The sequence below is a fragment of the Mustelus asterias genome, chromosome 14 (assembly GCF_964213995.1).
Source record: "Mustelus asterias chromosome 14, sMusAst1.hap1.1, whole genome shotgun sequence".
Lineage (NCBI taxonomy): Eukaryota > Metazoa > Chordata > Chondrichthyes > Carcharhiniformes > Triakidae > Mustelus > Mustelus asterias.
Window position 1 is genome coordinate 99,069,897 of NC_135814.1, and position 23,431 is coordinate 99,093,327.

A 23,431-nucleotide genomic window follows, 5' to 3' on the forward strand; every position below is an offset into this window, starting at 1 on the left:
GATGATCCGGCACGTCTTGCAGAGGTTGCTGTGGCAGGGTTGTGTGGTGTCATGGTCACTGTTCTCCTGAAGGCTGGGTAGTTTGCTGCGGACAATGGTCTGTTTGAGGTTGTGCGGTTGTTTGAAGGCAAGAAGTGGGGGTGTGGGGATGGCCTTGGCGAGATGTTCGTCTTCATCAATGACATGTTGAAGGCTCATGATGAAGACGAACATCTCGCCAAGGCCATCCCCACACCCCCACTTCTTGCCTTCAAACAACCGCACAACCTCAAACAGACCATTGTCCGCAGCAAATTAGTTGTAAGTATTCACATTCCAACCATTATTCATGTAAATTGAGTCTGTGTCTTTATAAGCTGTTTGTGAACAGAATTCCCACTCACCTGAAGAAGGGGCTTAGAGCTCCGAAAGCTTGTGTGGCTTTTGCTACCAAATAAACCTGTTGGACTTTAACCTGGTGTTGTTAAACTTCTTACTGTGTTTACCCCAGTCCAACGCCGGCATCTCCACATCATAATCTAACCGACACATGCACTGGATAAATGCATAAATTGAGAAGCACGCAAAGCTTCCATCCTGAGTTTTATTCTTCTTATTTCTGCAGCAAGTTCAAGCTTGGGGCTAGTGCAGAGATTGGAATTCAACCACTGCAGGCAGAAGAACATTTAGCGTAAGTATGCTTGTTGTATTGTTTCATCCCACTGCTTGCAGTGAAAGGTTTCATTGCTGATAAATCTGGAGGGTCGTTACCACATTCGTTGATATCATAAAGAAAGACCGTGCGCATCCTCCAAAGAGCATGTTTCTGCACACACAGGAAAAGACCAGCTGCTGTTTTTTTTTCCTTCTAATGGTTTAAAATTCACTCTATTTACCAGGGTACCAAAAATAAATAAAGACGGGTAGAAGCTGGAGTACTAGTCACGTCTAAAGTTTAATGAATGTTCCCATTATTTCTTTTTAAGCAGCCAACAGATCTGGACAATCTGCTTTAATTTATCCAGCAACAAAGCAACAGCATCCTAATGGAACCCTTTCCTAAAACCTAGCTCTGCACAATTGAAAAAGATAAGCCAGTGAATGGGAAATAGGTGTAAATAACATTTGAATTACCTGTGCTTTTTTGTGCTTGGGGGTTGTTTACACATGGTCCACAGGTTGTAGTTTGGACACCTCAAAAAAGACTTGCATTTATATAGTGCTTTTCATGACCATTGAATGTCTCTTAAGTTTTAAATTTATTTATTAGTGTCACAAGTAGGCTTACATTAACACTGCAATGAAGTTATTGTGAAAATCCCCTAGTTGCCACACTCCGATGCCTGTTCGGGTACACTGAGGGAGAATTTAGCATGGCCAATGCACCTAACTGTGGGAGGAAACCCATGCAGACACCGGGAGAATGTGCATACGCCGCACAGTGACCCAAGCCAGGGAATCGAACCCAAACCCTTGGCGCTGTGAGGCAGCAGTGCTAACCACTGTGCCGCCCCAGTACTTTATAGTCAATGAAATACTTTTGAAGTGGTTACTGACTCCCTTCAGCAAACTTGTACAAACATGAGATAATGACCAGCTAATATGCTTTTTTGTGATGTTACTGGCCAGGACACTGGGGTTAATTCCCCCGGTCTTTGAAATAATGCTACAGCGTCATTTATATTCACCTGAGCAGGCAGGTAGATCCTTGATTTAATATCTTATCCAAAATTTTGTTAATGAACCAGACAGTTCAGTCTCTTGTTGCTGCTTCCAGAAGAATATAAGGCAATGTAGACACCTGGTTTGGAAGAGGAGAAAGCCATGCTCCTTAGCTATACTCTTCTCAGTACCTCAACATCTTGCCATACCAATATTGTCACTCCACAAATCCAAAACTAAATTAGTGAAAATTGTTCCTGTAAGTCCCAGTCTTAGAATCCTAGATAATCCTGACTTAGACACATATCACCATTCTTAGATTGTCACTGGGTTAAAATCCTGGAACTCGCATTTGGCAGCGTTGTGAGAACATCTTTATCACGTGGCCCGGAGATGTCCCAAGACAGTGGTCCACTGCTTCCTTCTCAATAACAGCAGGGAGTGGTCAATCATGCCAACAATGCCCATTTCTCAAGAGTGAATTGTAAAAAGTAGTTTGTGTATCTGGTATTTGCAGGTTATTCATGAAGGCCCCACCCTCTCAACTTTGAGGTTAGATCATCACCAGTCAGCTCTCACCCCCTCAAAGGGGAGAGCAGCCTATGGTCATCTGAGACTGTGGCAACTTTACCTTTAATCTTCTATTTGCAGTAAAGGCAGGAGGTCCCGTATCTTTTTGTAAGTGTACTTATAATTGTCTTTTGCTCAGATCCACTGAGTTGTTGCTGCGGCTGCAGATGGCAGTGCCCGGCGAAAGGTCATATTACCCAGCAGAGGAATTTGTTTGGGACACGTCCAAGGAGTACACAGCTCGAGCCCTTAAACAGAAAATCGTACAGCACTACTCATTACCACCGGAGCAGGTTGAAATTGCCAAATACTTTGCAGATCAATTTGAATGGATGCCTATGACCAGCTGGGTAAGAAGCAACTCAGCACGACTGTTATGAGCCATTTGAATGCAGAGCGCAAACTTGGTAGAATGAAATAATTCACTTGTACCTGGCAAGACTCGTGCCTGACATGCTAAATAATGAGTAATGGTTCACTTGTGTCTCATGCTCGAAATTGAATGCAGATAACTTCACCAGCATCTTTAGTACAATCATGCATTCTGCAAGGTTCCGTCCTCAGCTCATTCCTATTTTGCCCTTAGTAAATTCATCCTCTAGCATAGGATTCATAGGATCATAGAATCCTACAGTGCAGAAGGAGGCCATTCGAGTCTGCACCAACCACAATCCCACCCAGACCCTATCACCATAACCCCATTTACCCTAGCTAGTCCCCCCCTGACACTAAGGGGCAATTTAGCATGGCCAACCCACCTAACCCACACATCTTTGGACTGTGGGAGGAAACCGGAGCACCTGGAGGAAACCCATGCAAACACGGGGAGAACGTGCAAACTCCACACAGACAGTGACCCAAGCCGGGAATTGAACCCGGGTCCCTAGTGCTGTGAGGCAGCGGTGCTAGCCATCGTGCCACCCAATATCTAGAGGCACATGAATGATAACTTTGTTTCTCTTCCTCCATTCTTGTGCGTGATATTGAACATCAAGTCCTGCATCGGCTAGAGCAATTCAAAGTTAAGTGGAGTTTGTTATGCTCCTTCCCAAAAATGTTGTCTAGAGGTCAGTGCTGCCTCTTTCCCTGGCTGCCCTGATCAGCCTGAATCAGCAGCCGTGCCAATCTCGTTCAACCGAGCACCTAACCTCCTATCTGATGTATTACCAAAAGAAAATCTGTGCAAGGTTTCCCATTTCCTGCCTACCACAACTTTGGTGCAAAAACTCTCATTTACACCTTTTAATCAGCTCTAGCTTCTATTTCTCTAACTCTCTCCTTAATATTGTCCCTCTTTTTGCTCTGCACCAATTCCCAATTCCATGGCTGTATCCTGCACACTTAGTATACTACCCACAAAGATGGTTTGGTTAAACTGCAGGCCCGATTCTCTGAGTCCCTCTGGTCCGTCGTGACGACAGACCAGAGGGACTCAGAGAATCGGGCCTGCAGTTTACGATTGGCAGCTCAGCTTCGGCAGCTTCTTCCTTCCTTCCTTCTCTGGTCAGTTTTCCGGATGCTCAAGGACACCTCCCTCGTCAAGTCTTCGCTCCTGGTGTGTCTGAGATGTGTACTTTTATTTCCCTCCCTCCCCCACCTTTCCAGAAACTTCTCTGGCTTCCAGCCAATGAGTACTCGGGAGGGGGTCCCAATATCCAGTGGGTTTCTTGATGTTTGCCTGACAGGACACTGGGGCCCGCCCCAGGTGTCCATCTCCATGGTGTTGCTTACATGTAACCTGTAACCTGTTACCATGTAAGATAACTGCAGGAGCTCTAGGTGACAGAAAGTCTGGTCCGATCTGGGCTTCTAATAATAGGCCGGTGCATTTCAACGGGGTGCGATGATCTCCTGCTGGGTCTCAGTAGAGTGCAGGTTTTTTGAGTGCTACCCAATGAGCCACAGCTGACACCAGTATCAAATTCTGCAACAATGGAACACACAGACAAGATTTAGGCATGCATTATTGCTCTCATAAAACATCACATCCAGAATTTTTCCAGTTCTGGATGTGGACCTCCCTTGGTCTCGGGGCAACCCCTTCCCAGGCCAGCAATATCATTTTTGCTGTTTTCCCCACACATCCAAAAAGGGCAGATCCTCGTGCAAGTGTGGCTGTTGGCTGCCACTTGCAGATATAGATATAGATATTGAGATATAGAACATGGCACAAGAAGGATTCAATTGCCTACAATAGTGGTGGCATCAGAATCAGCTGTAGGACAGTAAGCCCCATGAGCCTGTCCTACCATTCACCAGGTCATGCGAATCTGTACCTCAATTCCATTTACCCACCTTCATTTATATCCCCCTTGCCTGACAAACATCTCTCGCCCTCAGTTTTGGAATATTTAATTGTCCCTCGACCTCAACAGCTCATTGTGCGTGAGGGTTCCAGATTTCCACTACACATTTTGTGAATCAATGCTTCCTGATATCATCTCTGATTAACCCAGTTCTAATTTTAAGGTTTCGCCCCCTTGTTCTGGACTCTCTAACCAAACAGAATAGTTTCTCTCTATCAAATCCTTTGATCATTTCAAATGTTTTTTTTATTCATTCATTGGATGTGGGTAGCATTGGGGTTAGTCCAGCATTAATTTAGGATATCCAATTTAATCGGCTTTAAAACTAGGCCCTAATTATGTTACCACATTCCTCATATCCTGCTTAATGACCAACCATTCCATCATTAAAGCATTTTTGGACAGTTGAGTTGTGTAAAAATTGAAATTTCTGTTTCGGTTACGTTCTTATTGTGGTTGGAAAAGCAGTACTTGGGTACTGAAGTTGTGTTTGACTGGGGAGCTGCAGTTTGTTTCATTACTATGTAAGTTAGGTTTAACAGCCACTGTGAGAATTATGCAAGAGCATTATAACACAAGTATCAACTGGCTGCCACTGAGGGCAGTTGGGCTTACTTACAATGTCTTTCATCTCATTTCCTACAGTTGTTCCATCTCTGTGCAGTTTAAAACCCAGTAAGTTGCAGCCCTCATCCTTCACCTAGATCTCCATTTGGAAATCCAATCTCTGGCACAGTTAATAATCGATCTTCCTCTTGTTACAACCGATTCCCGGGAGAGCTCCCCCAATTTGTTATGATAGCGGATGGGATACCCCCAAATCCCGAGGAAGCAGGGACAAACTTGTTCCCTGTCTTTATTCAACCCCTTTGGTCACAGCAAGGTTAATTTAAAAAGGATCCCTTCGCTTGTGGATCCCTTTTCCCAATCCAAACGTATTCCTGTTTTTAAAAAGTCAATTTAGTGAAGCTTTCTTGAGTTAAAGAAAGGGTACGTTTATTAATTACTAAAACCCAAGAAGAAAATAATAAAACTTGGGTGAATCCAGGTTGATTCTTCTGGTTCTGACGTTGAGGCTATTTAAGATGTAGCCGGTTGATTTTTCAGTTCTTTTGGAGACAGTGGCTGCTGAGTTATTCAGTTCTCGTTCTTGCTATTGTTATTTCAGCACCTTGTTCTGACGTTACGGCTTTTTAGAATGTGTCTGGCTTCAGTGAGTACTCTGAATGCTCTAGTGGCATTGCTGCAAAGAACCTGACAGTTTATTGGTACACTGTAATTATACAAATACTTTCCAAGGATATCTTCTTTGAGATAGAATATTGTTATGAATATGTTTTATTAAAAAAATGACTTTGCACTTCCTAGCATAAAATCATTGACTAAATTCTAAAAGGTCTAAAACAGCAAGCTACTGAGATGGCCACCAGGAGTCAGATGACCTTTGAGATTCAGAATTACCTCAAGTCTCCAGAAATTAACCTGGGTGGGCTGCCTTCTCGAAGCGGATACCATCTATTTGCATCCACTGTTGTCTATGGACTTAACAAAACTCAAGATCCTTGCAATCCCAGACTCACTGTGTCAGAACTCCGAATTTAACAAAGACAGCTGTAGAGAAACCAGTTAGTCTTGAATAGATGTGAATAACCACATCCATTCCCCAAGCAATGGCTTCAAAATTTGATTCATAAATGTGGACAATGGCAATATTGATCACCTGACCGAAACTGACTTCAGGTAATCGATCTTACTTGCTTCAAGCAGCAGGGAGAAACAAGCCGGCCTGGAAACAAATAGTCCAGACGATTCCCATTTGGGTTTTTCTCCCCAAGCTCGAACCTTGTCCGCGGTTTTTGACCACCCAGGTGCCAGAGGCAGAGACATTTTTTGAAGAAATCAACCCAATAGCTGCTGGCTCCGGAAGAACCGAAAAATCATTTGTCTGCACGGGACTCACGGTGGCGCAGTGGTTAGCACTGCTGCCTCACAGCACCAGGGACCCATGTTCAATTCCGGCCTCAGGTCCTTGGCTGTTTGGAGTTTGCACATTCTCCCCGTGTCTCTGCATGGATTTCCACCGGGTGCTCCAATTTCCTCCTGCAGTACAAAGATGTGAGGGTTAGATTGATTGGCCATGCTAAATTGGCCCTCGTGTCAGGGGGGATTAGCAGGGTAAATGAGGGTTACGGGAATAGGGCCTGGGTATAATTGTGGTCGGTACAGGCTTGATGGACAGAATGGCCTCCTTCTGTACTGTAGGGATTCTATCATTCTACATCTTTAAATCGCCTCGATGCCAGAACCAGAAGGATCAACCTGGACTCACCCAAGTTATCAACCTACGAGAACCATATCACTTTAGTCTTTATTGGGCTTTAGAATATCACAATCTATCCTCCCACTTTATAAACTATTTTTGTACGCGTGAATCTGAGAGTGTGAGAAAGTTGGGAGTGTTTTATTATTTTTCTCAGACGAGGTTAAGTACAATAAAAGCTAACCTCTTCAAAAAAAATTCAAGGCGTTTGCTTCTGCCTTTTACAGTCACAGCACATAAACAGTTAAACACTCACTGAATTAGCAAGCATATCCTTTTCAAAAAAATAACCTTTTGCAGTCATATGAAGAGTGGGGAAAGAGAGGAACAATTGCACCTCTTCTCTGATCGTAACATAGAATCCCTACAATGCACCGACCACAATCCCACCCAGGCCCTATTCCTGTAACCCTGTTATTCCTCCTGACACTAGGGCCAATTAAGCATGGCCAATCAACCTAACCCACACATCTTTGGACTGTGGGAGGAAACCAGAGCACCCGGAGGAAACCCACGCAGACATGGGAAGAATGTGCAAACTCCACACAGACAGTGATCCGAGGCCGGAATTGAACCCAGGTCCCAGGCACTGAGGCAGCGTTGCTAACCACTGTGCCGCCCCATATACAGCATCAAATGCTGTAAACAGATTTTCTTTTACTGACAAAGTATTTATTGCAAAGGTGGCACAGTGATTAGCACTGCTGCCTCTCAGTGCCGGGGATCCATTCCTGGCTTGGGTCATAGTCTGTGTGGAATTTGCACATTCTCCCCGTGTCTGCGTGGGTTTCCTCCCACAGTCTGAAAGTGTTGGTTAGGGGCATTGGCCGTGCTAAATTCTCCCTCAGTGTACCCGAAGTGTGGCGACTAGGGGATTTTCACAACTTAATTGCAATGCAAGTCCACCTGTGACACTAATAAATAAACTTAAATGAAAGAGTTGGATTAATATAATGCCTTTCGTGACCTCAAGATGCCCCAAAGCATACAGCCAATGAAGTAGTTTTCAAATGCATTGTCACTGTGGTAATGTAGGATTTGCGGTGCCAATTTGCATACAGCAAGGTTCACCAGCGGCAATGTGATGATGACCAGACAATCCATTTTTGTGATGTTGGTTAAGAAATAAGTATTGGCCCAGGACGCCAGAGAGAACGCTCTTCTTCCAGCCTCGTTATTTTGAAGTACGACTGACCTTGTCGCGGTAAAGCTCATAGGTTGGCATTCAATGATGTTACCATCACTGAATCCCCACTGTCAACACCCTTGGGGTTATCACTGACCAGAAACCCAATTGGACTTGCTACAAAAACAGTGGCTGCAAGAGCAGGTCAGAGGCTAGCAATACTGCGACGAATAACTCACCACCTGACTCCCCAAAGCCTATCCACCAACTGCAAGGCACAAGTCAGGAGTGTGAGGGAATACTCACCACTTGCCTGGATGGGTGCAGCTCCAACAACGTTCAAGAAGCTTCACCCCATCCAGGACTAAGCAGCCCACTTGATTGGCACCACTTCCACAAACATCAACTCCCTCCACCCCCGACACTCAGTAGCAGCAGTGCATACTATCTACAAAATGCACTTTAGCAATTCACCAAGATCCTTAGACAGCACCTTCCAAACCCGCGATCACTTCCATCTAGAAGGACAAGGGCAGCAGATACATGGGAACATCACCACCTGCAAGTTCCCCTCCAAGCCACTCATCACCCTGACTTGGAAATATATCACCGTTCATTTGCAGTCACTGGGTTAAGATCCTGGAATTCCCTCCCAAGTGGTATTGTGGGTCAACCCTCAGCACATGGACTGCAGCGATTCAAGAAGGCAGCTCACCACCACCTTCTCAAGGGCAACTAGGGATGGGTAATAAATGCTGGACCTAGCCAGCGACGCCCATGTCCCACAAATGAATTAAAAAATGGTTGCTGCACGAGTTTGAGCACCTCATGCAGTCAAAATCTCAACTTGTCTTTTTAGAGCCAACAAGTTTCGAAGAAGAAGAAGAAAAAGAAACTACAGAGCCTCCAGGGAGCACCTTATTACCTGAAAGACGGAGATATCATTGGTGTTAAGGTGAGTCTGAAGTTGACCACCATTCGTTTCCTCATCAATACCCTTACATTGACTTTTCTGGCACAGAAACAGGCGAATACACCTGGAATACTGTGTACAGTTCTGGTCACCCTATTATAGAAAGGATATTATTAAACTAGAAAGAGTGCAGAAAAGATTTACCAGGATGCTACTGGGACTTGATGGTTTGAATTATAAGGAGAGGCTGGATAGACTGGGACTTTTCTCCCTGTAGCATAGGAGTCTGAGAGGTGATCTTATAGAGGTCTATAAAATAATGAGAGGCATAGATCAGCTAGATAGTCAATATCTTTTCTCAAAGGTAGGGGAGTCTATAACTAGAGGGCATAGGTTTAAAGTGAGAGGGGAGAGATACAAAAGAATCCAGAGGGGCAATTCTTTCACACAGAGGGTGCTGAGTGTCTGGAACAAGCTGCCAGAGGTAGTAGTAGAGGCAGGTACAATTTTGTCTTTTAAAAAGTGTTTAGATAGTTACATGGGTAAGATGGGCATAGAGGGATATGGGCCAAATGTGGGCAATTGGAACTAGCTTAGGGGTTTAAAAAAAAAAGGGTGGCATGGACAAGTTGGGCCGAAGGGCCTGTTTCCATGCTGTAAACCTGTATGACTCTAAGCTGTTCTTGAGTCGGTTGGTATGTGACCTCAGACTTTTATATCTTTTTCCCGACGGATGAAGGTGGAAGAGAGAATGTCCGGGGCGCGCGGGGTCCTTAATTATGCTGGCTGCTTTGCCGAGGCAACGGCAAATGTAGACGGAGTAAATGGAAGGGAGGCTGGTTTGCGTGATGGATTGGGCTACATTCATGACCTTTTGTAGTTTCTTGCGGTCTTGGGCAGAGCAGGAGCCATACCAAGCTGTGATACAACCAGAAAGAATGCTTTCTATTGTGCATCTGTAAAAGTTGGTGAGAGTCGTAGCTGAGATGCCAAATTTCCTTAGTCTTCTGAGAAAGTAGAGGCGTTGCTGCGCTTTCTTAACGATAGTGTCGGCATGGGGGGACCAGGACAGGTTGTTGGTGATCTGGACACCTTAAAAACCTGATGCTCTCAACCTTTTCTACTTCGTCCCGTGGATGTAGAAAGGGGCATGTTCTCCTCTACGTTTCCTGAAGTCGATGACAATCTCCTTCGTTTTGTTGACATTGTGGGAGAGATTATTGTCGCTGCACCAGTTCACCAGATTCTCTATCTCATTCCTGTGCTCTGTCTTGTCATTGTTTGAGATCCGACCCACTCCGGTGGTGTCATCAGCAAACTTGAAAATCGAGTTGGAGGGGAATTTGGCCACACAGTCACAGGTGTATAAGGAGTATCGTAGGGGACTGAGAACACAGCCTTTTGGGGCACCGGTGTTGAGAATGATCGTGGAGGTGTTGTTACCTATCCTTACTGATTATGGTTTGTGGGTTAGGAAGTTCAGGATCCAGTAGCAGAGGGAGGAGCTGTGGCCCAGGCCATGGAGTTTGGAGATTAGTTTCGTAGGAATAATGGTGTTGAAGACTGTGTTGTATTCAATAAAAAGGAGTCTGACATAGGTGTTGTAAGGAGAGACGTTTTTCCCTGGAGCATAGGAGGCTTAGGGGTGATCTTATAGAGGTCTATAAAATAATGAGGGCATAGATCAGTTAGATGGTCAACATCTTTTCCCTAAGGTAGGGGAGTCTAAAACTAGAGGGGACATAGGTTTAAGGTGAGAGGAGAGAGATACAAAAGGGTCCAGTGAGAAGTTTTGAATCTCCTTTTGCTGAGGCTCACCTGCAGAAAAAAACAGTGTAAACACCATTGCAGAGCTTTTTTTAAAAGAAAATAATTCTTTGCAAAATGTCACGAGGAGTTGTGCGCAAACCCGTTTTGGTAAAGTCGCCATGGTCCCGGGTCGCCCCTTAGTGGGGGAACAGCTGACTGGTTGGTGGTGATTTAACCTGAAGATCACCACACCTCGGGCGAGGGGCAAGGTTGAGAAGGTGGGGCCTTCGTGATTAGCCTCAGCTGGCACGGGAATTGAACCCACGCTGTTGGCATCACGAACCCACGCTCTACATCACGAACCAGCCGTCCAGCCAACTTCGCTAATAGAGCCCCCAACTTGGGTGAGATGAAGAGAATTCCCAAATGCCTCTCGGAACCTAAAAGGGGACATGGTGGACCAGGTGTTCGAGGATTGATCAGATTGCATGGCAGGAACTCACCTGTTTAAACTCCAGTGCATGATTTTAAACATTTTATTTGCACAGAATCTATTAATTGACAAGAATAAAGACTTCAGCACCGTGGCCGACGAGATTGGGAAGGAAAAGCTCAGACTGGAAGGCAACAATAAAGACAAACGGTAACTTTGGCCAAGGACTAACCCCCCCTTTCCACTGTGGTTCCCACAAGGGCCTTTCTGCTCTTAGAAATCTACTTGAACAAATTTTAATTTTTTGAGGTCCAAGCTTCGATTCATGGCAGGGGTTTTATGCCAAATGAAACGGTGGCACAGTGGTTAGCACTGCTCCCTAACAGCGCCAGGGACCCGGGTGACTGTGTGGAGCTTTTGCATGGGTTTCCTCCGGGTGCGCTGGTTTCCTCCCACACTCCAAAGATGTGCAGGTTAGGTTGATTGGCCACGCTAAATTGCCTCTTAGTGTCAGGAGGATTGGCAAGCTAAATACATGGGGTTACGGGGATAGGGCCTGGGTGGGATTGTTGTCGGTGCAGGTTCGATGGCCGAATGACCTCCTTTTGCACTGTAAGGATTCTATGAAATTGGTTGATCCAATGATCTTTACAATAGGATTGACATTAGCTCTCTTTGGAAACATTTGCTGCAAGGGGTGATGTGCTGACAGTCCCGTTTATTTGTTCCCTTAAAACACTTAAATACCTAATCAGGCCATCTCCAACCCACCTTTTCCCAAGTATAAACATCCTTCAATACCTTTAGTCTTTCTTAACTGATCAATTATCCAAATCTATTTCTCAACAATAAAAACAGAAAATGATGAAAAAACTCAGCAGGTCAGGCAGCATCAATGGAGAGAGAGAAACCGAGTAATGACTCATCTTCGGAACTCCTCTTTGAGTGATATCGGACTTTAAACGTTAATTCCAGTTCTCTCTCGGTAGATGTTGCCAGATCTGCTGAGATTTTCCAACATTTTCTGTTATTTCAGATTTCAAGCATCTGGTAGTTACATAGAAAAATAAATGGAAGCAGGAGTAGGCCATTCAGCTCTTCAGGCCTGCTCCACCATCCATTATGATCACAGCTGATCATCAAATTCAATATCCTGATCCCTTTAACCCTGTTACAAGTCAAGTTGGACACTTCAAGGTGTTCTATGAAGTTTTCCTGAGCTGTACCATTTTACATTGAATCTGGCGAGGGTGAGCATGAGAGGTTTCACTTCAGGTGTGATTCAACTGACCCACGAGGAGCTTTTATCAAAAACAAAGTTTAATTAAGAATATTGTTGACATGTATAGTAAGACAATTAGCAAAATCTTTTAACAATTACAAACAAGAAACACAACAACTACGATAATGTATAACTCTTAAAGAATATCTCTAATGTGTTCCAACCAAATCCAACATCCGATACACAAACCCTCCAAATAAACACAATACAGCATAGGTTAATACCCACTTGCTACAGGAATCCAGCCTCCTGGGTTGAATGCTGAAAATCCCTTGTGAAGAAACTCAGAAGAGGTTGTAGTCGAATCTGTTTCCCAAAACACAGCTTCTTTAAGGCAGGATGGCAATAAGCCCCTCCTTCAGCTAACTGATAATAGTTTCAGAACCGAACAGAGAGAGAGACTGCTTCTTATCTTGCTGCTAAACTGCTTCCAACACACTCCCCAAAACGAAAACTGAAAGCCCAAAGGAGAAAAACCCCATCACCTGACTGCCACAAAGGAAACTGAAAACCCCATCACCTGACTGCCACAAAGGAAACTGAAAACCCCATCACCTGACTGCCACTGCTTAGCTCCACCCCCATTACATTGCTGAAGCTGTAAGCTGCATGATTTAGAAAAAAACTTCCTTAAAGGTACACTCACATGACAACCCCAACAGCTATATCTAATTCCTTCTTGAAATCTCTCAATGTTTTGCCCTCAACTACTTTCTGTGATAGTGAATTCTGCAGATTCACCACTCTCTGGGTGAAGAGATTTCTCCTCACCTCAGTTCTAAAAGGTTTACCTCTGATCCTCCAACTGTGACTCCTAGTTCTGAGAATATTCTTTTTGAATCTGCCCGTCTAATCCTGTTAGAATTTTATAAGTTTCTATGAGATCCCTTCTCACTCTTCTGAACTCCAGTGAAGATAATCCTAACTGACTTAGTCTCTCCTCATATTACAGACCTGCCGTCCCAGGAATTAGCAGGGTAAACCTTTGCTCTACTCCCTCTATAGCAAGGATATCCTTCCTCAGATAAGGACACCAAAACTGCACACAATACTTTGCTTTTATCTATTTATCAACAGTTGTCCTCCTTTTGTACTCAAGGGCAGAGTATTTCCCAATAGTTTGGAGCTTAAACTTCTGGACACACAGATCGACAGTATCTTTTTCCTTCACAGTCAGCAAGCTACTGCCCATCAGAGTGGAGATGCCCCAGAAAACAGTGAAAGAAAAATGGTTCGTGCCCGTAGCCGCAGACCCGAAGTGGCCTTGTCGATCAGCGTCGCAGACTTCAGATAACAACTGTGGGATCTGGAAGAGGGTGCCTGAAAGAGCTAATGAACCCTTGCAAAGACTGTGAGACGCGTGGAGCTGAGTAAGAGCAATGTATGAACACAGTGATTCGCCATCTGCTAAATGCACTGGAATAAAGGCAATCGATGGTCTGTTATAAAGTAAGGTTTGAGGATAAGTTGGCAAGAGCTGTAAGATTCTTCCCTCCAGTTTGGTGCTCTGCTGAGGTTCCCTTCTACCATCTCCACCTGGGAGGAGAGACCCAACAGAATGTATTATTGGAACACAGAAAAGCCCCTCCTCCAGAGGATCGGATTTTGTTTTTGTCAATAACTGCCTAAATCAATATTTAAAAGAAATCGGTTTTCTTCTTGCAAGTATTCAAAACTAATTTTTAAAATACCTATGCAATAAATGGGAATCTCTTCCCAAGAAATAATTTGCAGCTTCTGCCACACCAGCAGCTGGTGCTTGTTTACATGGTGGACGCCCAGTGTTGCAGCTGTCCATGCTTTACATAGTGTTTCGGCAATGTACTTCTGTGAAAATATCCCTCTTGCACTTGTTCAGATGTGATTGCTGTATTGATCGGAATTTCACGGGACCATAAAATCCAGTGTAGATCTCGCACCCAAGTGAAAGCTCCTATCACAGGTAAGCTGGTTGGTTGTGACATAAATGATTATTTTTTAACGCAGGAGGGGTGTAAACAAAAAAATCGCAGTTAAAGTGGATTTTATGGCCTGACTTTCAGTGAGAACCTGACCTGCTGGCAAGGACTGTGTCCCTCACATGAACACTTGTAACCTCAGGAGTCACCAGGTTGGAGAAAACTTGGTTCATTTAATGTTGATGCTCAAATGGATTGATTTGTGGTGGATTCAGAGTGCATACTCTATGGAAAGGAATAAAAACATTTATATATATATTATATATATACGAGCCTCCATTGCCAGTGGGGTAACGTCTCCGAAAGAATCATTGTTTCCTTCCTTTACCCGTCACGGTGAGGGGAAATCGAACTTTTTTTTTGGACTAGTAATTTTTCCACCTGGGCTCACCAATGCCTTAAACAGAGAACTAACCTCTTGTAAATAGGATGGACTAACTGCAGGGCACCCAAAGGTGGTTTCTACGTGGCTAGGCGGACGGTAATTCCCTGTTGAGTTAATATCCTGACGCTTTCCTCCACGTTGAATTTCTGGTTATCCTGCAGGTGTAGGTACAATCAAGTCCAAACCAGTAGCAGCTAAATCCTTACCCAGTCCGTACTTGTTCCCAATGAGGAGTCGGTTGGTTAATCCATCTATAAGCAATCCACATGCTTGAGAAAGTATTACTCACTGACCCCATTTAGTAGAATATCTTTATCAGATTATATCAACTATAGATTAACAGTTGGAGAGAATATTTGCATGACGGATTTGAAACCATTGTTTTTGAAATGGAGAGTCCAATTTCAATTGTTATTCATTAACCTCTTCATTCAAGCTGAAACATTGCAACTACTTATCACGGGCGGCACGGTAGCACAGTGGTTAGCACTGCTGCTTCACAGCTCCAGGGTCCTGGGTTCGATTCCCGGCTCAGGTCACTGTCTGTGTGGAGTTTGCACATTCTCCTCGTGTCTGCATGGGTTTCCTCCGGGTGCTCCGGTTTCCTCCCACAGTCCAAAGATGTGCAGGTTAGGTTGATTGGCCAGGTTAAAAAAAAATTGCCCCTTAGAGTCCTGGGATGTGTAGGTTAGAGGGATTAGCGGGTAAATTAGCGGGTAAAAAAAAAAGGGATTAGCGGGTAGGGCCTGGGTGGGATTGTGGTCGGTGCAGACTCGATGGGCCGAATGGCCTCCTTCTGCACTGTAGGGTTTCTATGATTTCTATGATCACCATAGGAATTCTCACAACACCAGGTTAAAGTCCAACAGACTTATTTGGAATCACAAGCTATCGGAGCCACTCACCTGATGAAGGAGCAGTGCTCCGAAACCTCGTGCTACCAAATAAACCTGTTGGACTTTAACCTGGTGTTGTGAGACTTCTTACTGTACCCACCCCAGTCCAACGCCGGCATCTCCACATCATACTTATCACCATGATAGAGGAAAATGAGCACTATTCTTGTGGCTTCTTTCAGGCCTGACTAAGAACATAGGAGTGTTCACTGCTTCTCGGACTGCAATGATTGTGTTGATCTGCGCTGGGCTTTGCAGGACAATTTATCAAACAGGATAGTAAGATCTAGGTGATAAGAAATAGTGGGCAACGATTAGTAAATCACATTGTGAGACCTGCCTATGAACTTTGTCTACACTGCAGTTGGACATTGAAGTCCTGTTTCTTCTGAAAAATACACGGAATCATATTTCACCTCCCAACAGAACTAGATGCAACATATAGCCAGTAGCTCAGTGAAAAGTTTCAGACAGTGTGCTAGTATGTTGGTGCTGCAGTTGTTTCCCTTTTAAATCAAGTTTATTTACTACACAACTTGCTGAGCTAATGTTGGTGAGTAATCTATTTCTTTGCTCTGTGGATGTGTATTAGAGTGTTTTTTACATGTGCTGTGACATAATATGGTCAACAATCCATGTTGTGCGTGTCTCTTGCTACCGCCCAATTGGAAGATCATTTTTAATAAATTATTAATCATGTCAGATTGAGCAGGTATGACACAGCAACAGATATGAGTAATTTAGCCTGGAGAAAGGATTTAGTTTAATTGTGGAGAACCAGGGTCAGAAGCTACCCAGGCTAATTTGAAAGCTAGTTCTATGGCAAACTTTAGAAAGCATTTTCTGTGGTTTAGGAGCAGCCTTTACCAGCACTGAGCAATGGTTCTCTTTTAGAAGAGTAAGTGCTATCAAAGCACTTTGATGACAAGCTCTTGATGACAAGAGGGTGACAAGAGCTTGATAACCATTAACTTTGTTTCTTTCAGTAACAACAGAGCAAATATATACAGAATCCCGAAACACTTCTAAAAATGATCAGTTCAGCTGTTTTTATTTTACTCAATAACTGCCGCAGCCCTCATTTTTTGTAGTTCTTTAAGAACTACATTAGCCCTTTGGGGCTGGTTATCCTCTCCAAAATATTGTTCCCACATTAGTGCCTTGTGCTGTACTTACTTTGTGCCAGTGAATGCCAAGTAAAACCAGAGCATCAGTGTACGTTGTTAAATGCCATTTTCCACTCGGTCTTTGGGTGTGAAGGTGTCTGTGTCTTGAATGCGGATTCCTCTTCCTGGTGGCATTTCCCAGATGGGTTCCACATTAATCTCTGTCTATCTCCCTTTCTGGTTTCGGCTTCTGCCACCCACTCTGTGCATTGGATCTACCTGTGCACTGCTCCATCAATGGCCTTGGTGATGATTTGTATCTGCTTTATATTAGATGCACTGCTCAAATAAGAGAGAACCTGTCTGTGTTTACCTGTTTCAGGGAATGAGCATCTCATGTGATGGCATAACAAAAACTGGGAAATGTAACCCCTTTCAGGCACTGATGGAGGCTCTAATTATTCAATTATCCTGAGGCAAACTTAAAGTAAATTTTCTTTCCTACCACCCTGTGGCACAATGGTTAGCACTACCGCCTCACAGCGCCAGGAACCCGGGTTCGATTCCCCAGCTTGGGTCACTGTCTGTGCGGAGTTTGCACGTTCTCCTCATGTCTGCGTGGGTTTCCTCCCGGTGCTCCGTTTTCCTCATACAGTCCAAAAGACATGCTGGTTAGGTGTATCGGTCATGCTAACCTCTCCCTCAGTGTACCCGAACAGACGTGGCGACTCGGGGATTTTCATAGTAACTTCATTGTAGTGTTAATGTAAGCCTACTTGTGACACTAATAAATAAACTTTAAACTGTCCACCTCCAGCAGATGGTGTAAGTATAGAGACAGGGAAGGATAGAAGAGTGCGGCAGTTGGGTGGTTTCGTTTTAACAGGTGAAATCCTATTAAAGAAGAGCCACAAATGTGTTACGTAGCTACATAAAGCAAACAACAAGACCCCCTACAGCAGGAGCTGATAAATACTTGTCAATGGTTTGAATCGATTCATTCTGTAACCCTCGTCTTTGTATACAACCTGGAGTTGTCATTGCCGTATTGGCATCCTTGTGACACATTGCCACAAGAGATGGACTCCAGGAGTTTCCTGGAGAGCTTCGCCCACTCCACCGCTGGGGTTTGCAGCAAACTGTCTCCAAAGTTACTGGAGAAGATATGAGAGAATACCCTGCAAGAGTCTCAGCAGAACAGAACGTAAATAATTCAGACCCCAGTCATTAAATTTTGGGAATAGAGAGGGAGAAGAGATGGTTCTGCAACATGGTGTAAGAAAGACAGTAGGAAAAACAAATCATGTATTAGAATGGAAGAATTTGATTTGAAGGAATTACGTTTTTCAAGCTTGCTCCGGCCTAGCAGAGAGAAGCACTCGCAAGACTAGCAAGTTTGATGCTCAGAAGGGCTTTAGTATCAATTGAAAGAAAATCTTATACAAACTGCTGCAGGATAATCTCCAATGTGAGTTACCAACTGTTTATCAAATAATTATTCTATATGTTTTGTGGGATGGGGGAAATTCGCCTTTATGAATTTTCCTAAGATGTTTGAATTGGTTTATTTTTTATCAAGGACAGGCACAAGTGCAATAAGTTATGTAAATCTCTACAAATTGATTAAAGAATTTATACAAAAACATTCCGCTATTGTGATTGTGCTGTTTCTGAGCTTTGGATAGTTTTGACTTTCAACGATTGACTGTATGTTACTGATCCATATCTGAATTGATGGGATAGTCGGAGGTGTAAGGTTCAGTAAATGTTCCAGTTAATCGTTGGAAGGATGTGGACAGACTGCATTCTTCACGGTAGACCCGTAAGCTCCGACTTAAGCAAATACAGAAATGGGACATCCCCATTACACTCCCACTGCAAACCTTGGGTGAGATGTTTGGATCTTTTGAAGATGGTTTATGGGTCCATCTGATGACTACCTCAAACTCTAAATGCCTGAGAACTTCCTAATTTTGAAGCTTGCTGGATATTGGGTGTAGATATTGGGCTGCATAGTGTGCACTGTGCAAAATTAAAACCTTTTTCATTCATACAGCACATTTGACAGAGTTAAACATCCCAACATATTCCACGGGTTTTATATCAAACAAAAGTTGACTCCAAACCACAAGAGACATTGGGACAGGGGATCAAAGGCATGGCCAAAGAGGCGGGTTCTGTACTTCTTCAGAACGACATGCAAGTGAAACGCTGCTTAACCTGGAATGAGTGTTTTGGACCTTGGATGGTAAGTATGGAAGAGGTAAAGGGACAGGTGTTGCACCTTCTGCGATTGCATGGGAAGGTGCCAAGGGTGATAGGAGAGGTGTTGAGTATAATTGGAGGAGTGGACTAGGTTATCCCAGAGAGAATGTTCTCTATGGAATACTGACAGAGGGATGGGTTCTGTAATGTGTCTGAAAGGAGATAAGAGATGCTGAAAGAATTCCAAAGATTTGGATCGAGGCAGCTGAAATCTAGCCTAGCAATGGTGCAGCATTGAAAATTGAATATGAACGAGAGGCCAAAATTGGAGGAATGCAGTGATTCCGACTCGGAAATACATTTAGTGATGTGTGGGAGATCCCAAGACGCAATGTTTGAAGATGAGCATTTTGAAGAATGGTGCTTTCTGTCCTGGTTAATATTTATCCCTCAGCCACCACCACCAAAACAGATTATCTGGTCATTATCACAAGAAGTACTACCTTGGCTGTCAAGGGATTTGGGGCATTGTGAAAGATGCTGTATAAATCAAGCCCTTTTCTTTCACATGTGAATGTTGGTTCAGGCCAGGTTGAGATTCAACACTGGCAACAAACGAAAGTTGATAATCAAGCCCATATTTTCCCTTATCCAAAGGTGAATATGCTGTGGTGTATCATACGAAGACTTACCGATGACCCAACTCAGGTTTGATCTTGACTCCACGAAGGAATGATTTGGATGAGGGAGCCTAAAGGCATATTTCTAAGTTAGGTAATGCCACAAAACTTGGTAGGAAGGTGAGAAGAATGTGGCTTCAAAGTGATTTAGGCAAGTTGAGTGAGTGGGCCAATATATGGTAGATGCAGTGTAACGCTGATGAAGGTGGGGTTATCCGCTTCAGATGGAGAAACAAAATGGCAGAGTATTATTTAAATAGTGATAGCTTTGGAAATGTTGACATAAAAAAGAGACCTGGATGTCAAATGTTCTTGACTTATCGTGCTTCACAGATAATTTTTAACTCTCTTCAATGCAGAGAAAGAATATTTTCTAGAAGCATTTGTGACCGGTATTGTTAAAAATATTTTCAGAATGGTTTCTGAAAGATTGCCTATAAACCGTCATGTACAAGTCCATACAAATCAGCTGGTGATCTCGAAGCACAAAGCTTATCATTATTGATGAAATTAATGAAGTGTTTCACTTCATCTTCGTAATAAGTCCTCGGGCGCAGAAATCCCTTCATCAAAATCCCTTTATTTACAAGTCTGACAACAGCATACAGAGTGATTTCAGTGAGCAGTCTACACTGGAGTCCAGAGGAACTGACGCTCCTGATTAAGTACAAAGCAAGAGGCTCCCTGATTGGCCCATCAATTTGGTCCTTTATTCTAACAGGCCCACCTCAATTGCCTGTTTAAAGTCGTTACAATCTTCAAAAAGATTTGTATTTTCCTACTAGACTTCAGTTAATTGCTTACTGCAACAGCTTTTAGCATTCTCGTCCAAACTTCTGTCGAAAAGTACAGAACATAATTCAACAGTTTTCTCTACAATTGCACCATTATTGTGTCACAAGTAACATTGACAGTCTGAACGATGATCTTCTCTTTCCCTCGCAAAGTGATTTCATTTTCTCCAGTTACATCAAAAAAAATTTCCGGTGTCTTGCACAACTCTCATCAATATTCTTTGTTGATGTTGGTGCCTCTGCTTCCACTGAAATATGTTATTTCGAACTTCTGTGACAAAATTTTAAAATGAGGCTAGCAATTGTGAAGCATTCAATAAGTTATCAACATTTTTCAGCGATTTGCTGACGGCATTAATTCTTTGAAGTAAACAGTTGCACAAAATAGTGAAAACTGCAATAGCGTACCTTCTCTGCTTTGTTGCTTCAGCTTTCACACGTGGTTTCTCTGAATTTAGTGTGATAAGCATTCCCTTGACAAAGCTCCGTTTCAAAGCCAAAACAACATCTGCACAAGCGGACTATCTGGTGTCACAAATTCTTTTGACCGTCAAATGTTTTCCATGTGCCTGCTCCAAGTGTGATTGCAGCATATTCCATCGATGTGTGGAAACCAAAAAAAAATGCAAGTTTCGAACAAAGTCCAAAAAAAAGTATGGCTGCCTCACACGGTTCAGCTGCTGCGTTACAGATTAAATTCAAAGAGTGACTGGAACATGTGATGAATAGTGTACAGAGGCTTGCGTAGTTCAGTCTTGCGTGTAGACCTGAATATTTTCCTGCCATATTTGCGGTATTATCGAAGCTCTGCCATGACAATTTTTGATGCCCAAACGTAAAGATTTACACTGATTTCCAAAACAGTTGGCTCCAGGCAATCAGAAGTGTAGGATTGTATCTCGACAAAACAGAAATCGCTTGACAGCTTCGACAGCGACATATCTTAAAATGAATGGTAATTGGTCCACATGACTTGCATCTCGTGTTGAATCAACAATTATGGAATAGTACTTGGCATCTTTAATTTCATTAGTGAATTGGTTTCTGAGCCACCATTATAATGATGAAGTCATCGTAGGTTCATTAAAAAGTTGGTCTTCCCTGAGGTACAATATTGATAGCTTTGCAAATGCTCTTTGAGAAGCTCGTCAAATTCGCTGAGATATTCAAGGCAGGGTAAAAAATTACCCCTTCGACGTGACAATGATAACTCGTCATGTCCTCTTGACGGAAATCCCAAGGAAGACAGTTTGGCAACAACACATCTCAGCACTTTCCTCCAGTCGGAACACTCATTTCAAACTGAACCGATTAATGCAGAATCAATTCGTCCGAATGATTTACATCTTTGAACGAACGCACATAGGGCGGGAATTTACAGCCTCACTTGTCCCGAAACCATAAAATCCCGCCCGAGGTCAACAGATCTTTCCATAGTCTGCCCCTCGCCCACTCCGATTCCTGTAGCGGGTGGGACGGCAAAAGTCCGGCCATAGGCTTAATATGACTTTTGGAAGTCTCTTGATCAGCAAGGTCTCTTCCTATGGTTCTCCAGTTAGAGTTCCCATCGACAAATGATTGTTTCTTTTTTCTAGGGTCAGGCAATAATTTACAAACAATAGACTGCCTTAGAGGTTTCTGAAATATTCAACCAATTTCTCCTTTCTCACACGCAGAAAATGGGCCTCATGACTTCTAAACTGCTTTCAGCCTCCACAATTTTCCATTTGATCTATGTTCTTTGGTTAATTTATTACTAAATATTCAATTATACTCAGTGGAACAGATTTTGGCCATAAGGCAATGTCTTCAGCTGCAGAACAGTGAGCTTGAGCAGTATCTTGTAGTTCCATTCCCATTAGCACAGTGGTTAGCACTGCTGCCTCACAGCGCCTGGGACCTGAGTTCGATTCCTGGCTTGGGTCACTGTCTGTGCGGAGTCTGCACTTTCGCCTCCGGGTGCTCTGGTTTCTGCCCACAGGCCGAAAGACGTGCTGGTTAGGTGCATTGGGCATGCTAAATTCTCCCCCAGTGTGGCAACTAGGGGATTTTCACAGTAACTTCATTGCAGTGTTAATGTAAGCTTACTTGTGACACTAATAAATAAACTTTAAACTTTAAAAAAAATTCAGAGTCCACTTCTGGTTTAGGTTTTTCAGGCAATAGGTTGTCTCTGGAAATTGGCAAGTCATAATCATCAGATGAGTCCCCAAAACATTTGGTGGATGTTGTTGTTGAGAATGAATGTGCAGTCAGGGCACTCCTCAATAATTCAAACTTTCTTTTAAAGAGTAAAGTGCCACATGGTCTTTGCCCGGCTTTGCCCTCTTGTCTCGCCTTCAACTTTCAGTATATTTGACTGCCAGATTCATACCGACTGATCTGTCGTGATTTCAATGAATATGAATGTTCTTTGCCTTCCTCAGCCCTGGGAGTCAAGTTGCCCCTGTTGACCTTGACGACCTCACCTCACTGCTGCTTCAGGCTGCCTGGCTATGGTATGGCCTCACCTTCGCCTACCCATCCCTCCTCAGCACTGGTCTGGGGGTCAAGTCACACCTGCAGCTGCTCTCCTCGGTGACCTAAGCTCGCGGTGTGTTTGTGGCCCACTGCCCGGCTTGCTGTAATGTCTTTAATAATAGCTTCTAACGTTTTCCCTCTGACAGATGTTAGGCTAACTGGCCTGTAGTTTCCTACTTTCTGTCTCTCCCTTTTTGAATAAAGGAGATACTTTTCTATCTAATAGGAAGCTCCCCTAATCTAGGGAGTTTTGCAAAATGAAAACCAATGCATCAACTACCTCACTAGACACTTATTTTTAAAACCCGAGGTTGAAGTCTATCAGGACCTGGCAAAGGTTTACCAGGCTGATTCCTGTGATGGCAGGTCTCTCATATGAGGAGAGATTAAGTCATAGAATCATAGAAACCCTACAGTGCAGAAAGAGGCCATTCGGCCCATCGAGTCTGCACCAACCACAATCCCACCCAGGCCCTACCCCCATATCCCTACATATTTTATCCGCTAATCCCTCTAACCTACGCATCTCGGGACACTAAGGGGCAAT

General features: G+C 43.6%; 1 protein-coding gene across 2 annotated transcripts in view; it reads left to right on the forward strand.

Moving 5' to 3' along the window:
* usp40 (ubiquitin specific peptidase 40) overlaps nt 1–17,611 on the forward strand; it is a 134,774-nt gene extending 117,163 nt beyond the window's left edge. For both annotated transcript variants that reach the window (XM_078228938.1, XM_078228937.1), the window contains exons 29-33: nt 605–670; nt 2,351–2,561; nt 8,823–8,918; nt 11,174–11,268; nt 13,514–17,611. In XM_078228938.1, the coding sequence (XP_078085064.1) occupies nt 605–670; nt 2,351–2,561; nt 8,823–8,918; nt 11,174–11,268; nt 13,514–13,634 (589 nt within the window). In that variant the 3' untranslated portion in view covers nt 13,635–17,611. The remainder of the gene's footprint in view (nt 1–604; nt 671–2,350; nt 2,562–8,822; nt 8,919–11,173; nt 11,269–13,513) is intronic.
* The last annotated feature ends 5,820 nt before the right edge of the window (nt 17,612–23,431 follow it).